General features: G+C 52.9%; 5 protein-coding genes across 5 annotated transcripts; 3 read left to right on the top strand and 2 right to left on the bottom strand.

Annotated features, from left to right (window-relative positions):
• Positions 1–213: 213 nt before the first annotated feature.
• On the top strand, positions 214–3195 carry J4E79_011109 (uncharacterized protein; the record flags this gene model as incomplete). The annotated part of the gene is made up of 1 exon (XM_049359940.1): positions 214–3195. One exon carries the CDS (start codon positions 214–216, stop codon positions 3193–3195), a length of 2982 nt encoding a protein of 993 aa, XP_049205581.1.
• Positions 3196–3714: 519 nt separating this feature from the next.
• Positions 3715–4908, top strand: J4E79_011108 (uncharacterized protein; the record flags this gene model as incomplete). Its single annotated transcript, XM_049359939.1, has 1 exon — positions 3715–4908. The coding sequence occupies one exon, from the start codon at positions 3715–3717 to the stop codon at positions 4906–4908; it is 1194 nt and encodes a 397-aa protein (XP_049205580.1).
• A 301-nt stretch (positions 4909–5209) lies between these two features.
• On the bottom strand, positions 5210–6058 carry J4E79_011107 (uncharacterized protein; the record flags this gene model as incomplete). The annotated part of the gene is made up of 2 exons (XM_049359938.1): positions 5210–5920; positions 5948–6058. The coding sequence occupies 2 exons, from the start codon at positions 6056–6058 to the stop codon at positions 5210–5212; spliced, it is 822 nt and encodes a 273-aa protein (XP_049205579.1).
• A 417-nt stretch (positions 6059–6475) lies between these two features.
• J4E79_011106 (uncharacterized protein) lies at positions 6476–7012 on the bottom strand (the record flags this gene model as incomplete). The annotated part of the gene is made up of 1 exon (XM_049359937.1): positions 6476–7012. One exon carries the CDS (start codon positions 7010–7012, stop codon positions 6476–6478), a length of 537 nt encoding a protein of 178 aa, XP_049205578.1.
• Positions 7013–11108: 4096 nt separating this feature from the next.
• Positions 11109–12131, top strand: J4E79_011105 (uncharacterized protein; the record flags this gene model as incomplete). Its single annotated transcript, XM_049359936.1, has 1 exon — positions 11109–12131. The coding sequence occupies one exon, from the start codon at positions 11109–11111 to the stop codon at positions 12129–12131; it is 1023 nt and encodes a 340-aa protein (XP_049205577.1).
• Positions 12132–16781: the final 4650 nt, after the last annotated feature.

The raw sequence follows: 16781 nt of genomic DNA, 5'->3' as shown, positions 1-16781 counted from the left end.
GGAAGAAAGACGAGTCACGTGGCGATATGCGTGCATCTGTGAAGGTTGTGTGCTGTGGTGAGACAGAGCGCGCTTGGGCCTCGACTCATATCAGATACATTCGTTTCCTGCGAGGATGACGCAGGTTTTTACAGCCCTTTTCAAGTCCTACAAATCTTCTGGATGTACGCGCTTTGCGCATTCGCGTACAAGGTTCACTTCTCCCGACCAGCGATGGAGAGCACACGACAATTACGTCCTAAGGACTGCGTTATCCCATTCGGTCCCTACAAGAACCAAACGCTGGACCAGATCTATCAATCCGACTCAAACTACATTCGCCAGCTCATGAACACTGTGGACGATCTTCGACCGTGGCCCGAACTTCATCGGATTATATCAGGGATCAAAGTTCGGCAGCATGATAACGACAAAGAAAACACCAAGCGTCAATCACCCCAAACACGATCGGCTCTCGAAGACATTCATGCCGTAGTGGCTGGATCATCATGTCTGCCCAAGAGTATACTTCGCCCCTCTGTTCGCACGCCAACATCATGTATTGCTACTGCTCCTGAGATCAACGCGCGGTCCAACGAAACAGTTCATCCGTACAAGATTGCTCAGCAAGAACAACGCCAATCGAGCTCTCGTATAACCCAAAGGCGCAACACACCCACACAAGCCAGCACTTCGAAATGTTCTGTGACCAAGCCATCGTCCGCCACTGTCACTATCGACCCAGAGCGGGCCGGATCGAAATGCCCCGAATGTCCAGAAATGGTCAACCAAAAGGGTCCATATTCGTCGGTCACCGCATCTCTGGCCGTTCCTGGTGCGTTTCCAACAATGGACGATGACTTCCCGCATGGAAGAGACGCGCAAAAGAAGTCAATTCCAAGCCAGGCGACGTCAGGTCCTTCCCACGTTACGAAGCAGCCAAAATTCGCCCGTTCTTCGTCTGCCTGGTCTTCCATGGAGGAGCGGGTCAGATCACCGAAAGGTAGCGCCAAGTCGACCGACCATCCGATTACCGAAGAACACTGTGATTCGACGCTGTCTAGGCCTTCACAGACATCCGATGCTGATCCTCACATTGGAATTGACGACTACAATACTCGACGAACAAAGGCGCAGTCAGTCGACAGAGCTGACCCTATGCAGTCATGCGACGTTAACGTTACTGGCCAACCCAGTCGGCAAGAAGCTGAAGATGTCAACGTTATCACCCGAGAGCCAATGGTAGCACCTGTAGGCCTGCGACGAGCAAGACATGACACTCACGAGGTGGAACCGAGAAAGAAACGTCGAATGACCAGCTTGGAAGCCGTCGAAGACATTCACAGCCATGTTAGTAATTTGCAGATGCAGCTTCAGTCTACCGGTGGCTGGTTGTTCCAAAAGACAGACGACTCAGTCACGCGCGCTGCATCAAAATTGGAGACTAAAGTCGAAACGGCAACCACCGAGATCCATGGCCAGATACGCGACTTCCAATCCCAGATCAGCACGCAGGTTCGAGAGAACTGTGCGTGGTTACGTGATCAAGTCGTGCCAGCTAACCAGAATCTCACCAGTCTGTATGCACACATCTCGACCCAGTCCCAGAACCAATCGGATGTACGCATGGCGCAGACCAACAAACTCGACACTTCGATCAAGGCGGCAAGTGGCCATATCCAGTCGCGGTTACGAAAGAACCAGAAGCGTCAGAACGTTCAGTTCATGGATGTAAGATCTCGCCTAAAAGGACTACGGGGTGAGCTGCAAAGGGTCGAGGCAACCGTTCAGCATCAAGGAAGTCAAATTCAGGCCGGCCTTTTGTCCAACTCATCCATGTTGGCACAAGAACTGAGGCTGGTCCAGAAAGGCCAGGAAACCTCGACACAACAACTGCAAGACATCCACGACAGTTCTCTTCCTACCGTGTCTAGTCAGGGGGTCAACCCAAGTACTATGATGACCATGATACAGGGAATCTACGGCCAGCTAAACCCTGGATCGGCTCTTGGAGATCCGCCGGCAGATGAACGCACCCTCTACCAGACCCTTGGCATGATCGAAAAGACAGTGGAGAGACTCGAAACTCATTGGATACCAACCTCGGAAGATGCCACTGAGCAAGCATCAGGACTGGCTCGAAGTGAGGTATCCGACAAGATCTTAACAATGGTGGAGCAGATTCACAGTCAGCTGGCCAGGGGCGACAGCCTTGTTGAGGAATCGAATGTTATGACTTTGGATGCGCCAAAAGATCAGCTTGCTCAGTCCACTGGTGCTCAGTCTCTCTCACCAGAAGTTGTCCGAATGATGGAACAACATCATATGGCTGTGCTCGAGCGGTTTGAGCTTCTCGAGCAGCAAGTAGCTTTCACCCGCCCCGAATCTAGTCAGAGTGGCGTCGAAGAGATCGATTTCCTACTCGTCCAGATCGAAGATGCTCGTCGTGTTGAGAGCCAGATTGAACTTCACATGATCGGAGACCTAGAAGCCCAGCTAGCCCACGAACGGACCGTCAACACGAAGTTTCTGGTCAACGCAGCAGTCCAACGTGGTCGCAACAGGATCTCCTTACTTGATGTAGCGCCAGCGGAGCAGTTCTGTGAAGATGATGGCTCATGGCTTCGCCCGTGGGAAGCAATCTCCGGGGTAATGGCGGAAGCTGACGCTCTCTTTGCCGAATCTGATCGACGGCACCTGGCACATGAGCTTCACTGTGAAAGACGCCGCAATACCTTGAGAGAAACGCGGTTGCAATTCATGCCCAAGCGGATCGATATAGCCATCGAGTGGGATCTTGAACTCGTCGAGTCGCAAGCCGAGTATATCCAGCTCCTCACAAATCATGCCCCTATTTGCCCTGCGGAAGATACTTCGCTCGCACTCCCTGTTGATGCTTTGGGACATACCCTTCCATCTGCGCTTCGTGCAGGCGTCCTTGGGCGAGATCTTCCTTCCGCGCTGGACCTTGCTACTGATCTCTTCACGTTGCAAGCTCAGAACGCTGTGCGAGCAGCAGCAGAGAGTGTTCACGAAGAAGACTCTGCACGTCTTTTCAAGGGTCTTGAGGGTATGCGGAAGTATCTCTCCATGCTTCATGGGCGGAGTGATCTGGTATTGGTGAAGAGAGCGATAGAGAATTTGCAAGCGGGGAGGGAGTGGAACAGCGACAATTTGATGGGGGAGCTGAGCCTTGAGAGCACTGTCGACACGTGATAGATTGAGCGATAGCTGTAGCAAGCCCTTATCATAGCTACGAGTAGTGTATAGAATGTCAAGTATTCCTTTCGCCACACGACGAAATGCGATTCAGCCGACAAAAGTTCTTGATATCACGTGAGTAGCTCATGCCTTGCGGATAATCCCCGTAGACCTAGCACAGACTTCATTGCATCATTGCACCTTAATGAGTCCAGACGAAGATGCATGAGTGCGAGCATGACGTGAGGCGTATCCATGAGAAGTCGGTGTTGCACACAGTCCTGTCGTGTCTATCTCCTCGTGACCCCTTCGTGCACACACCTGAAGAGCGACGTCGCATGCATATGTTCGCATTCTGTAATGCTTACCAAGTGCTATATAAACAGGCCCGCTCCAGCCCAGCTAAGTTTCGACGTCTCTCCAGTGAACTGCAACGTTCACCTCCTCTGAGCGACCCTCATGGCTACTCATCATTGCCGTGGAACTTGCAAAAACGGAACGCCATGCGGGAACCATGCGACGCGGATTGTTGGCATGGAGGATATCGGCTCGTCAAAGGCGATGGACACTACCCCCAACCGTTGCGCAAAGCATGTCGACCAAAAGAACGACTACAAGACCCCGACCAGAAAGCCAACACCATCAAGTTCCAAGAAGCCCGTCGCAGCATCAAACTCATCCGGCTTCATGCCGTCTTCTCCCGGCAATAAGAAGAAGGCGACAACCGAGCAGAAGAGACGCAAACCCTCAACAAGTATCTCCATCATCAGCGACACCAGCAGCGACGATGAACTAGCCTTCGAAGCGGTGGACACGCCAAAACCCAAGGGAATCATGAAGCGTTCTACACCAAAGCCAGAGAAGGATACCGTCAAGCCCAACGAATCTGTCATGACTAGACGCCTCGCCTCCAAGCGCCCCGTAGTGCTTGATTCTGGAGATGAAGACGAGGTCACACCTCAGCCTTCGTCGCGCAAACGAGTCCAGTTCCCAAGTCCAACCCCATCCCGGTATGGCACCGTCTCCCACCGGCTCAAAGCTGTTGTCGATGACACTGCTCATACCGCTAAACCGAACGCAATCCGAGAAGCCCTTGCTACCACGCCTTCAAAGGTTGCGAAGCCCACCACCGTCGCATCTTCCTCAACCAAAGGCAAGAAGCCGACAAACCAAGCCATCAGCAACGCACTCCAGAAATCTTTCCCTCCGCCTTCGAATGATGGCAAGAAGGGTAGCCCACCAGCTGCTCCATCCTCCCGACCTCCAACTCCTACGACAAAACCCGGTAAGCAGTCCGCCGCCAAGAAACCAGCCAGCAAGACTGTGAGCCGAGTACGGAGCCCGGAGATGGGAGAATCTTCGTCGCATCCGATCCCATCAACCGAAAGAACCAGCATCTCGCCCCCAACCCGTCCACGTACCGCCGCCACCCCTACCCGAAAGTCACCCCGTACACGCTACATTCAGCCCGAACTCCGGGTCCTCGACGGAGCAGCAGTTCCTCTTCTGCCCAACGACCCTACCCTCGCTGCGCAAATGGAAAGTGTGCGTCGATCCGGTCTTCAGAACGCCGAGGATATACGTGAGTTGTTGCTCCGGGTTGAGGTATTGGAGAAGGCGCTGGAGATGATGGCTGGGGCGGACAAGTCGAAGCATCAGAAGCGTGAGCAGAGACAGTGGGGGAAAGTCAAAGGGAAGGACATCGAGGATGAGTTCATCTTCACTTGATGTCGTCATGATGGTAGAAAAGACGGGGGTGTGGAGGATTAATGTGAGAAGATGCGTGCCAGTGTGGAATGGAAATGGGCGTCTGGGATAGATTGGGAAATGACGTATTGCTGGAAAGATGGATGCGACTTCGGGCATGTGTATTGAATGGCGCAGTAGATGGTATGAAAGATCAAAAGCCGGAATTGACGTCAATCGTGTATGCCAACGTACCCTCGCGGGACATTAGCGATGGACCATAGCAGCATAATTCTCATACATACCATATTCCAAAGAAGATCCATCCGTCTTTCGCTCAGCCTCATAGCTCATTGCCATTGCCGGCCCCTCCATCTCCTTCAACTTTCTCATCTTGGTGATCTGCCATGTCCTCGACCTCTCTATTCACCAGCCCTATTCTCGCATCCATCCCACGACCCCACCGCCCGACCCAGCGTCCAAAATTTTCAGCCACCTCACTAACAATCTGGCCTGGGGTCGGGTCCTTAGGTGCAGGGTTGCCTAAGCCAACGACATCGTTTATCCAGGCATTGAGGTTGGTGAAAGAGCGGTCAACAGGGCCCAAGGCACGTTCGGCGCGAGCGGTCCAGTTCTCTTGGTCTAGCGCGATGACGGCGTCTTGCTGCTGGCGTGACGGTGATGGCGGTGATGATTTTGGTGGAGACGGTGATGGCGGCGGTGATTTTGGTGGAGACGGTGATGGTGGTTTGGGGATTGCACCCGTAGGCGGGTCGTTGTAGTGCTGACGTTTGGTGGTGCGGTCTTCCAATCCTGCTTGTGGTTGCTTGCGCTTTTTGCCATGACTTGGGTGCGGGGATGACGTGAGAGCAGCGTCTTGCTCCGTGTCGTCATTGCTTACTTCTCCGTCTTCAGCTGAGTATGTTGCCGCCCCCACCTCGTCCTCGCTCTTATGATCCGACCCGGCATCTTCATTCGCATCGAGGAATTCATCGTCATCATCGTCCGGATCCTCCTCCTCCTCTTCCGCTCCAATCAACCCACTCGCCCCTACCTGGGCTTTTCGCTCATCGTGAGCGACCAAAAGAATCGCTCGATCGACCTTCTTAGAGGGCATTGGTGTAGGCTTCAGGTTGCGCCTGTTGATCTCTCGTCGTAAGTTGTCGGACGTCCATGTCATGTACGCTTCCATGTTCGGAGACGCGGGGATTATCCAATATCGGGAAACGTCCAAGTGTAAGTAGGAAGGCATCGAGCTTTGTTATATGTCGAGCTTGCGCTTGCTCAAGCGGGTTTGCTGTCCTTTGTTTAGGTCACGTCGAGGACCCTGTCACATGCTGGAAACATGAATGAGTCGAAGACCGTGGTGCTGGATGACTGCTGCATGTGTCCGAAAATGATGAGATATATCGGACAACAACTTCCATTGTGTGTCATGTTTGAGATACGTACAGTAATGCTCGACGACATGAGACAGACATTGCCCATGGCAAGTGACATGCCGCCATACACCCATCCTTCGACATTCGACAAGCAAGAACCGAAGACACGCTAGTCCCGGAGACTTGAAACGGTCTCAAGTCGGTCGCATGGGCACGTGTATCAGGCCTCATGGCAGAACGTCGTTGCCATTATCGACATGGGGCTTCATGTCGGCAGACCCAATACTGACGCCTTGACGAACCTGCTTGCCGACCTTCCATATCCATTGCTTCTTGTCCTCTGCATCCATATCTTTGGTGTGCGCAGGAAGTGTGGTGGTCCATGTCCGGGGGTCGACCGCTGCCAAGTAATGATCCAGATCATGCTTGGACATGCTCATTACGTCTTGCTCTCCCTTCAGAGCTTCAAATAACTGATTCATCCAAGTCATCTGAGGTTTTTCTTTGTAGTAGTCGGTAGCATCACAGGATGCTGCAAAGATCTCGTGGCACATTTCCGACGGCAGTGGTTTTGTCCAAGCTTGGTACGCTTCGAAGATTGCGTTGCCGAGTGAATCGTTGAGAGGGCGAATACCGGAAGCGAGACTAGAGGCGACATTGTCGTGGTAGATCCGTGCAGCGTCGCGTACGGCCTTGTGGAGATTATCCAACGCGGCCTGGTCTTGGTGGGCGTTATGCACGTCAGGCGATAGGAACGTGGACATGTTGTGGTTCTTCCAGAACTTCCAGGAGCGGTATGGGCGGCAAATCCTGGAGCAAGTATCAGACATAGCAGTAATGGTTGTAGTCTGGAGGCGATGAAACTGTGCGGTGTGGTGGAGAGTCAGGTCGTGTAGTGACAAAGCGCGGGAGTTGATAAGCCCAAGACGCCTGTCGATAGCTTTGGCACCAAAGGCTGGACCATCTGAGCGCAGCTCAATGGACAGTCGGACTGTCAGAGGCGGGATGTGGCTGCTCCGTATATTGAGCATTGTGAAACTCGCAGGATCGGTGCATTCATCGCTAGGGAGAGATACGTCGGGGCATGCGATGAGAGGGCAAGTACAAGACGGCTTGCCTATTGACCAGATGGGCTGTGCAAGAACCGCAAGGACCACGCCCAAGAGGCAGATGAGCAAGACGAGGACCCTGCTGCACCATCCGGTCGCGCGACGTCGCGAAAAGTTTGGCGTCTTGCCCCTCGCCCTGTGTATCTATTAGCCCCCATTTCCGAGTCGTAGTCGTCTCTATTTACGTGTGACTCTCGCGTGGGCGTAGACCCGTGTCCATGATCGATGTTTCGTGCGACGCGTTGGCTGTACTTGATTGGCGCGGCTGCACTTGTTCGGGCAGTCGAGATCGAGGAAGGTCGAAACGTGATGGAACAAAGGGAAGGAGGAAGATTAAAGAGCTTTGAGTTTTGGGGTGTCGGCATAAAGCTTTTCTTTGTGTAACGTTCCGAGGTTTGTTTGCTCTCTCAACCCCACGCGAACTTTGGCAACCATCGACCGTTGTTACATTGGCGTGAGGAGCGAGCTTCTGAACTTGTCGAGTCGGAAGACATCTATCGAGCAATCTTTTGAAATGGCGCATCAAACGTCGAGTAGAGCCTGGGTGACAGTTGTCACGCGAGATGAGGCTGGCAAGGTGATGAGCGAAACGCGACGATTCATGAGGCTCAGCAACGGTGCGTCTGGCTCCATACCCCCGTCTAATCTCGGATCAAACGAGTACTGACTTCTCCATTCCAGTGGAGCGCTTCTGCTTGGACAGCATCGTACACCGCGCAAATGCTCCAGCTGCTCGGCCATCCTCCAAATACCGCCGCCGCACGAGAAGCGAGCCAAGCTTACCCTCTCGAGATATTCACGAAGCCACACGCAGTGTATCGGGCGCGAGGCCTTCGGGGGAGCGGCGCAGACATAAGCTGGGAAGACGGATAGGAAATTTGGTCAAACGCCACGGGCGGAAGGTGGCAGCAGCAGTAGCTGTGGTCGGCGGCGTTGGCTGCATCGGCTGCATCGGCTGGGGTCTTTACTCCTGCTTGACTGCTGCACAGCCCGCGATAGCACCCATCGCAAAGAACGCCTACACTCTGCTGAGCATGCCGGAGCCTCTTGACGACCGATGGGTTCCTCCGCTGGTGCAGGTACGTAAGTACTGGCGAGAAGCAAACCGCTCGTGGAACGAGCGGATGTGGCAGGCACGCGGACTGCCGGACGCAGAGACAGGCCTGCGGGCATGGGAGCTCATGCGAGAGGCTTTCGAGCGCTTCGAGTCGTATTGGGAGGACCCCAAATCAAGAAGGGAAAAATATGGGCAGGCAGGCGGTACGCTGCACTCTGTCCTTGCGCGAGACCCGACATATAAAAAAGCAAGAGCCCTGTTGGCGGATACCTGTGTCGGAAAGAGGACTTTGCTGCAGGCGTTGACCAACGACGCCTCCAGAGCCTGGAGCGCTGCCTTGGGAAAGACAGTGGGGTCACAAGACACTACTCTTGCGGCACTGCAGGAGGCATGCCCCTGGACCTTGCGAATGTACCTGCAGCCGTATGCTCCGTCGCGCATCCCGCCTGCCTGCGTAGACCGATACTATGGCAAGATTTCGAACATCAAAGGGATGGACAAGACTCCACCAGGGATTCCGTTACGATTTCTCCGCGCGCTGGGCCGGCAATATGACTACCCTTGGTGGATATTGCCTGATTATTACTGGCTGATCAATTTGTGGGGGAGAATGTTCCCGGAACCGAGATGGTGGGCAGACGAGAAGGTCGAAGCCTTGGGCGAGTTTGGCAAGGGCTGGGTTGTGCATACCGACATTCAGCCCTGGGCAACTTTCGGTCGAGAAGAGAACTTGGGTCAAACAAGGATGCGGTTGTAGAGGGGTGGCTGAGGCTGAGGTCGCGGCTGGTTCGTACAAACTGACGAGATCGAGTCCGTATGCCAGTCCGGATAGAGACTCGATAGCTTGGCGCTCACCTGCGGTCGGACATCGGCTCACCGAAGCTCCGACGTTGCCGCCGCAAGGTAGCCGCGCACCTTCATGTAGTCGTCGCATCCGAAGCATGCTGCTCTTTGTCGTGCGACCATTCTTGGTGCCAAACCTGATGATATCGTTTCTTGCCCGCACGTCTCTGAAGAGGCCCATCGACCCGCTGATACGTGACAACAACTAACGTGCGAACTCACCCACCATCTGCTAATAACCAGAGCTTCGACCATTCTAGATCGGAGAAAGCAACGCCGACATATACGAGCCTTCGAGCGGGCTTGCGACCCGGCCACCGACTCAGACGCCATAATGACACTACCCATGCACCCGGCAGTCACCCCGCGCCGAACGACGTCGTATCGCGAATACGACACCGGCCACGAGCTGCCTCGGCAAGCAGGACTCTGCCGCAGTCTGAAGGAGCCCTCAAAAGCAACTGCAGACGTTCAACGCGCCCAATGACGGCATCGCGTATCTTGAGACTTACAATGCAAGTCGGCGCGTCTCACCACGCGGCCTGATCATGTTCAGGGTCAGAGGCATACATACATTTTGTCACTGCGCTGAACAGGCTGAGCTTGACGACACATGTTGATAGGAGGAGAGCGATCAGACTGTGTCTTCTGCATGCCGTGGAAAGCGTTCTGGATCAGATGGCTTGCCCAGACAACACTCGAGCGCTGCATGCCGCTGTGTCGGTCTCATGGCATGGTATGTCGTCTCGTTCTCTCTAGGCGCATTCTTCATTAACATCGTCTCAGCATCCACTCCATTCTCACTTGCTCGTACCGCCTCCGAGGTCGCACATCGTCCCCCGTGCACACGCTCATCGACAGCTACCTCTCGAACGATCTATCATCCGCAAAACCCCGCCCGCAGGCGACGTCGAAAAGCCCCCCACTCCACACCAGCCAACCGTGAAGGCCGCGGAGAATACAAGCTGCATATGGGTGGAGGTGGGATATAAACAGGAAAGCTCGGTGGGCACTGGATTGCCTTGTGCCGCAGAAACTCTCCCGCCACACCAAAATGGGGATCACTTTGTTTGGGCTAGCGCGTGGAATTCAAATCCTCGAAGAACAACGGCTGAATCCGCTGGTGCATCGTCACCGACTGCGCATCCTATCCTAGGCGAGGTTTGTAGTCCTCGCGCAAGCGAGCTGCAGAAGAGCGCTTAATCAACAACTGCGCCCCTAGTTGCTCGCAGTTTTGGATAGAATGCCAGTGCTACCGCGACCGGCCGGATGACTCTGTGCCCTGGCATGCCGTGCCGTGCCGTGCCGTGCCGGCGTCTATGAATGGCGCAGAGAGGCAGATGATACTCGTAGCTGGGCATGTTACTGCCACCGTGGCTGCGCGCCTGACGATCTCCGCTTGGATGGCGGTGCCCACACCCCAGCCTCATTGTGCACGAAACCTTAATTCCACAACCCCAGCAACAAAATCGTCGCTCCTACAGTTACCCCCACTTATCATTGGCGATTTGGAGGCTGCGCACTGCACATGAAGAGCGGAAATCCTAGCGCTGAGCTAGCTTCGGCGCCATTCCGGCTCCAACTCGCGACTTCCAAGGTCACATTGGGTAGCTCACTCCGCACATCCTGCGCGTCTACAACTGTGCCGTAACATTACCTACAGGAGAGGGTTCACAAACCACTGTTGTGACGTGACACGTCACCTGGGCAGTACTCCCAGCTCTATTTGGGAGGACGACAATACAAAAATCGACGTGGACCACATGTCTACCTGCCTTCTTCTTCGCTTATCCTTTCAAACTCTCTACTGCATCTATTCGGCGAATTCAGTTACGCTACAGCCCTCTCAGCATGGAAACCTTCCGCGATACACTGCTAAGCCCGTTTCCCAAAGGCCCATCGGACATCACAAAGTTAGACGACAGCACCCACGACCGGCAGAACGTCCGTGAATGCATCGCCCGCGGGGAGATCGAGCAGCTTCGCCTCGGAGCCTTTACCAACCGAACCTGGATCATCAGTGACCGGTATTGTGCTGTGGGCGACGCAGTCGATTCTCTTGAAGGCTACCTGCATTCCATATGGCACATCTACTATCAGCTTGGTCGGCTGACGTCTCATCAAAGCGCTGACCAAGACCGCCTGGTCCTGGACATCGTCCGCATCCAGGGACTTGGCCCCCTAACTAGGCCTGTGTCAGGAAACTACGGCATCGATATCGCACGAACAGTGCAAGGCACGCTGTGGAATGATCTGCCCTTTCTGGCCACGGACATGACGGATTTCTGGATCACCAATTGCGCGCCCATGTCCGGTGTTCATCGCCTCAACTTGGCTTCCTTCTTGGCCAAGCTGGCGTCAACCCGCGTGGCCAACCAAAAGATCTGTCAGATCGCTCTCGTCCTGTTTCGATCCACATTTGAGGAGACACGAGCCCTTTGCAGCCCAGAGACGCCAGACGAGGAAGATCTATCTCGCGACATCCGCAGCCTTACTGTTGCGGATTTGCTGCCAGCTGCTTGCGCATGGATCAAGGAGGCCAACTACTGCCTCATACAGCTATCGGACGCTTTCTGGAACGACTGCCCAAGCACGCTTAGCAAGGGTGGTCAAAATTTTGTTGAATCTGAGCTAGGAATGCGTTCGCCAATTGGTTTTACGCCGTGGCGATGGATGTACTGGCTGAAGCGTCTGCATGAGATTCGGGATGAGGGACACGCCGCCCACGAGGAGCGCCTGGAAGAGCACGCTACTGATGCCATCGAGCGCATGATCAATAACGTCAAAGAACGCAACGCCGGCATCCTGCGAGCATATCAGAGCGGTTGGACGGATCTGCATCAGGATCCACATCTACTGTGCTTAGTTACTTAACTCCAAAGTGAACAATAGCGCCAGACTGAGTTGCTTCTCCAGTCTGTGTCGTAATGCAATGCAGGATTTTCGCAAAGTGTGTTTGAACCCCAGGCTAATTTCGCCTTTACCATCTTCATCAACCGCTACAAATCTACTCCATTGATGACATCCCCTACCGCTTGCACGATCTCAGACCAGGAACTTTTAACTTCGACATCAAGGATCAGGACCAACGTTTTTGCGTTCCTTAGAGAAGATACCCAGGAGCCGAAGACGAGCGTAGTGCGTGGTTCATACCACAGCCCTCCGCCTGCAACGCCTTGCCTTCGACATCTAGATTGGGGTGTCTGGGTGAGTCGCTGCATTCAACATGCAGTAACAATGTAACTTCTTCCGTGTAGGCCGAAAGTGAGTGTCGATTGAGAAGCAACGTAGTGTTGATGTACATCGCAAATGTGATCACACAATCTCGCTCAATGTGTAATTCCGTCTGACCACTTCACAACGCACTTCCCGTATTCTAAACGCTATAAAACGTAGTACGTTTTTGCTTCCTTCCATCAGCAAGTCGACATTCCCTATCCACGCAAACAACAACATTAACAACTTCATGGATCCAGAAAATCATTCCATATCTCCACCTAGCGAATCTGACACTATGTCCAGAAGACCTTATATTGGGCTCGCGGTTGATGGGCGCGCGACTGCTGACGAAAAGGAATTAGTGAAGCTCCTGCTCGCTGCCCGCGATAGGCGCAATCACCAGTACCTTTACTGTGCTTCAGAAATCCGGAAATTTGACAAAGAAATTGCAGGAGAGAGGGCTAAGTTAGTCTCACTCCAAGAGCACATGAAGTCTAGAGTGGATGCTCTAGATAACGAACCCATAGGCCTCCAGGATATCAGCAAAGACGTTTCTGCATACGAAGATATATCCCACTACATCGAAGATTTGCAGAAGATGCGTTCTGGAAACGTTTATGAGATTCAGAAGTTCCAGGAACTTGACGAGACCATCAAAGGCATAGTCGCTAACATGCCAACATACCGTGGACCATCTTTAAAGAATGAGAACGATAATCTGTCGGAATCACGCCCCAGCGAACCAACAGGCGCAGAAAGCCCACCACCAGGAATGTCAATGCCAGATTTCTCATGCACCTGCGACGCATGCGATATTAACCAATTTGAGCGTTCCCTCGAGCGTGCCCGTCTTTACCATGATCAATTGAGGAGGAGCCGGTCCAAATAGCGTCTCAGCGAATCTACAGGCGCAGGATGTCACCCACTAGGAATGCATATGCAAGACTCGTCATACAAGTGCGCCGCATGCAAATTCGAATCGAACAAAACCCTCCCTTCACATATCGCGCCGCTCAGCACTATTGCCACCTAGTTATGGTAGGAGTCTCACCGATGGAGGGGTCAGGAAGCGCAACTCCGGGCATCACACCGGTGTTACCCATAGAATTGGCTGTTCTGAGCTCTAGCACACACCAAATTGTATCCTTACACGCATCACTTAGATAGCAGGTCCGAAAGGACTATATGAATTTAGTACTCAATGTTTCTTTTTGACTCTGTGCCACGAGTATCGCATTGACCATGTTGCGTGATGTTGGTATTGATACAAGGTAACAAGATAAGACTGCGATCGCTCGCCTCTCGAGATAATTATTCTGTAGACTTGCCGTTACGCCATTGATCAACGGTAAAACGCCATTGATCAACGGTAAAACGCCATTAATCAACGGTAAAACGCCATTAATCAACGGTAAAACGTGTCCTTTGTTCGTGGATACATGTTCATTTGGTGGCTGCTCTTTATGATATGTATCATGTAGTTGATCAAACGTTATGTAACAATCGATGCGGGGATGCGCATGTAGAGCGTGTGTCACCATTGTTACAGACTATATTCCGTTCAACGCTCTGGAGTTAGCGAAGTTATGTGGCCCATATTAAAGCAGGTCCGCCCCACATCGAGCCCATGGGAGAAGCCGTCACGTCACTCAGTATCAGGCTCCCATACGGATTAACGGGCTACAATAGCAACAGTAAGTACCTCTGGTTGCTGTTGGCTTCCCGTGCTTCACAACTACTGATATTGATGACTTCATGCCTTTGGAACAAACACCACATGAATTACTTGAAGTATTTGCGAAAGTACTACTTTGATGTTGCCTCGTCCCCAGCCCAAGTCCGGGACGCCAGCAGCAGTATTGCTATTGACAAACTGCCCATTTCGTAGGACAAAAACATGTACCGTTTAAACTGAACAATGACGAAAGTGCAAATTAAGATACGAGTCGACAATCGAAGGAACTGGCCTGGTATGCGCTTGAGCGGAGTTGCTTCCTGCTCGCAGGATGCAGAATGAGATATACAGTGAAGTACTAAAGAGCCAGAAAGTCTTCGTCCGAAAGTGTATCGTCGTGAAATTCATCGAATTCCTCGTGGTGTCCCCCTGGGAGGGGTGACACGAAACCGGTGGATGTTGGTATCCCATCGCAGTGGACGGCATCGAGCGAGCATAACTGCTCAGTCATCGCCGGGGCTACGGACGGGGCGCCGAGTACTATCCGACTGTCAGGGACGGGATGTTCGTGATAGTCGATAAACTACTCACCCCTTGGATCTTCGACGAACGAGAATGTTGCGTATTGCTTTTCATGGGTACCGACGTAATCCCATTCATAGTAACTATGGGGTCTACTAACCGTGTAAGCTATGATACATTCACCCAAGCCTGTTCATACTTACTGTTCCGATGTCGGAGTCTTCGCCACACCTTGTGTAGCTCTACTCATACAATATCCCACGAATGACGGTGTACAGCGTACTTGCACTTTTCCGTCCAGAGACTTGGAAGAGCAGGTGAACGCTAGATCTGGGGTGCAGAGAACTTGAACGAAGGATGATGGGGTGCAGGGAACTTGCACTTCTGGCCCGTTGCTACTGATGTCGTCCCTCGATGACATGACTTTCGAGGATTGCTTGACCTCTACAACCAGGCGGCTGAAGCTCTCGAGATCGATTTCCCTGTCGCGAAAGGCCGTATCCATGAGTCGCCCTTTTGTCGCGTTAGCCTGATATGAAGATGGCGTTGGGTAGCGCATACCTATGCTCACGCTTTGTGACCAATCGAATGCGTAGCGTCGACCGAGACTATTGGTCTGACTGCTTGCGGTCGAAAGATTGGAGCTTCCAGAATATGCACCGTAGGCTTCATTGCTATGTACGGTTTCTCGCTTGATTTCTCGCATCTCCAGAAGTAGTGATCTTTTACTACCCAATGCGGCAGGCATGGCCCAGGGTGGTCTGCGTATTGCAGTGGTATGTGTGAAGTGACGTCGGTGCAGCTTGTATGATAACCGCGTGCTGGGAAAGACCGCTCGTGTAGTATCTTTGGGGTTGACAAAGTAATGAAGGAGCGGTTGTCGAATATCTGCCGAGCCCCTCAGCGCCAAGTACAATTTCAATCTTTCACTGTTGTAGGTTGTCACCAAACCTTCAGCAGATGTATCAAGCCCCCGATTCAAGCACATGTGAAGTACGTATACCAAACCCATCAGCGGATGGATCACTCATGTTGCAGTCGACGGGAAGCTTGGAGCAAATACCTATCAAAGATATAGAGAGAAGCTAACGCGCCCGTGTTGCAGCATCAAAGTTATGGAAATTAGAAGGCCCATACGAGACGAAACGAGCCAGCACCGTGACCGAAGTTCAGGAGTGTCGATTATAATTCGTCTTGACGTGCGGAACGGGGTCGAAACTGGGATAGACTATTTCACAGAAGCCAATGACGGATGAACTCCAATCGCTATCATCGAAGCTATTGTCATGTCCATGAATCAATTGCAAATAGTCCGCAGAGCTCCGCAGCAGCGTGCGTAGCACCAGGCTTCCAACGCGAGGAAGTGGAATGCGGCCAGGGCTGGGAATGAGTTATTTCATGGATTTTGTAAATACATGCGACGGCTAGTAGGAGTGAATACAGTCATCTCATCGGATTGTACGAGCATAACAGATCTGCTGATACGGTCAGCCACTGCAGTATAGCCTTAATGGTGATCCGTGGAGGCCTGTGATATTGGACTTACTGGCCAGCAACCATGTAAACGATGTGCAGATCACAGCTCGGGTACCGCATTTCGATCGCCGGGTGGATGTGTATAGTGTGCGCGGTACAGGTAACCTCTTCATCAGAGGACGGCTGATAGCCAAGCGAAAGATGTGCTATCCCGGAACTAACCAATTGGTCCAAAAACCAGCAACATTAGTGTTAGGCTCCGAAGGTTGAGTCACCGCCGTTGAATAGCGTTCGCCGATTTCATGAGTCCCGATGGTGAGTAGACTGGCCGACACGGAGTTTATTTTCGCGGTTTCCAGAAGGGGCGCAGGAACGTTAGCGACTGAACCGCGGCGGCGCCCGACATCCAGAAGTAGAATCTCGCCTCATCAGACTGGCAGTTACTGGACACTTGCGAAACGAGTGCAGATGATGCACGATTGAAAGGCTCGCGAAAGAAGACGAGACGGAAATGGTGTTGCTGTGGTCAGATCCGCACAGCCAATAGGGAGATGCCAAGCCCGCGATGGCCCCGGCGGTCTCGACGTCATCCCCGGAGATTCGACCTTGAGATGCTCACCACAACTTCTCCA

Source organism: Alternaria viburni (assembly GCF_023758015.1).
Source record: "Alternaria viburni strain BMP 2772 chromosome Unknown scaffold_37, whole genome shotgun sequence".
NCBI classification, from domain to species: Eukaryota; Fungi; Ascomycota; class Dothideomycetes; order Pleosporales; family Pleosporaceae; genus Alternaria; species Alternaria viburni.
The sequence above is the reverse complement of the archived record's forward strand: the minus strand, read 5'-3'. Positions and strand labels throughout refer to the sequence as shown.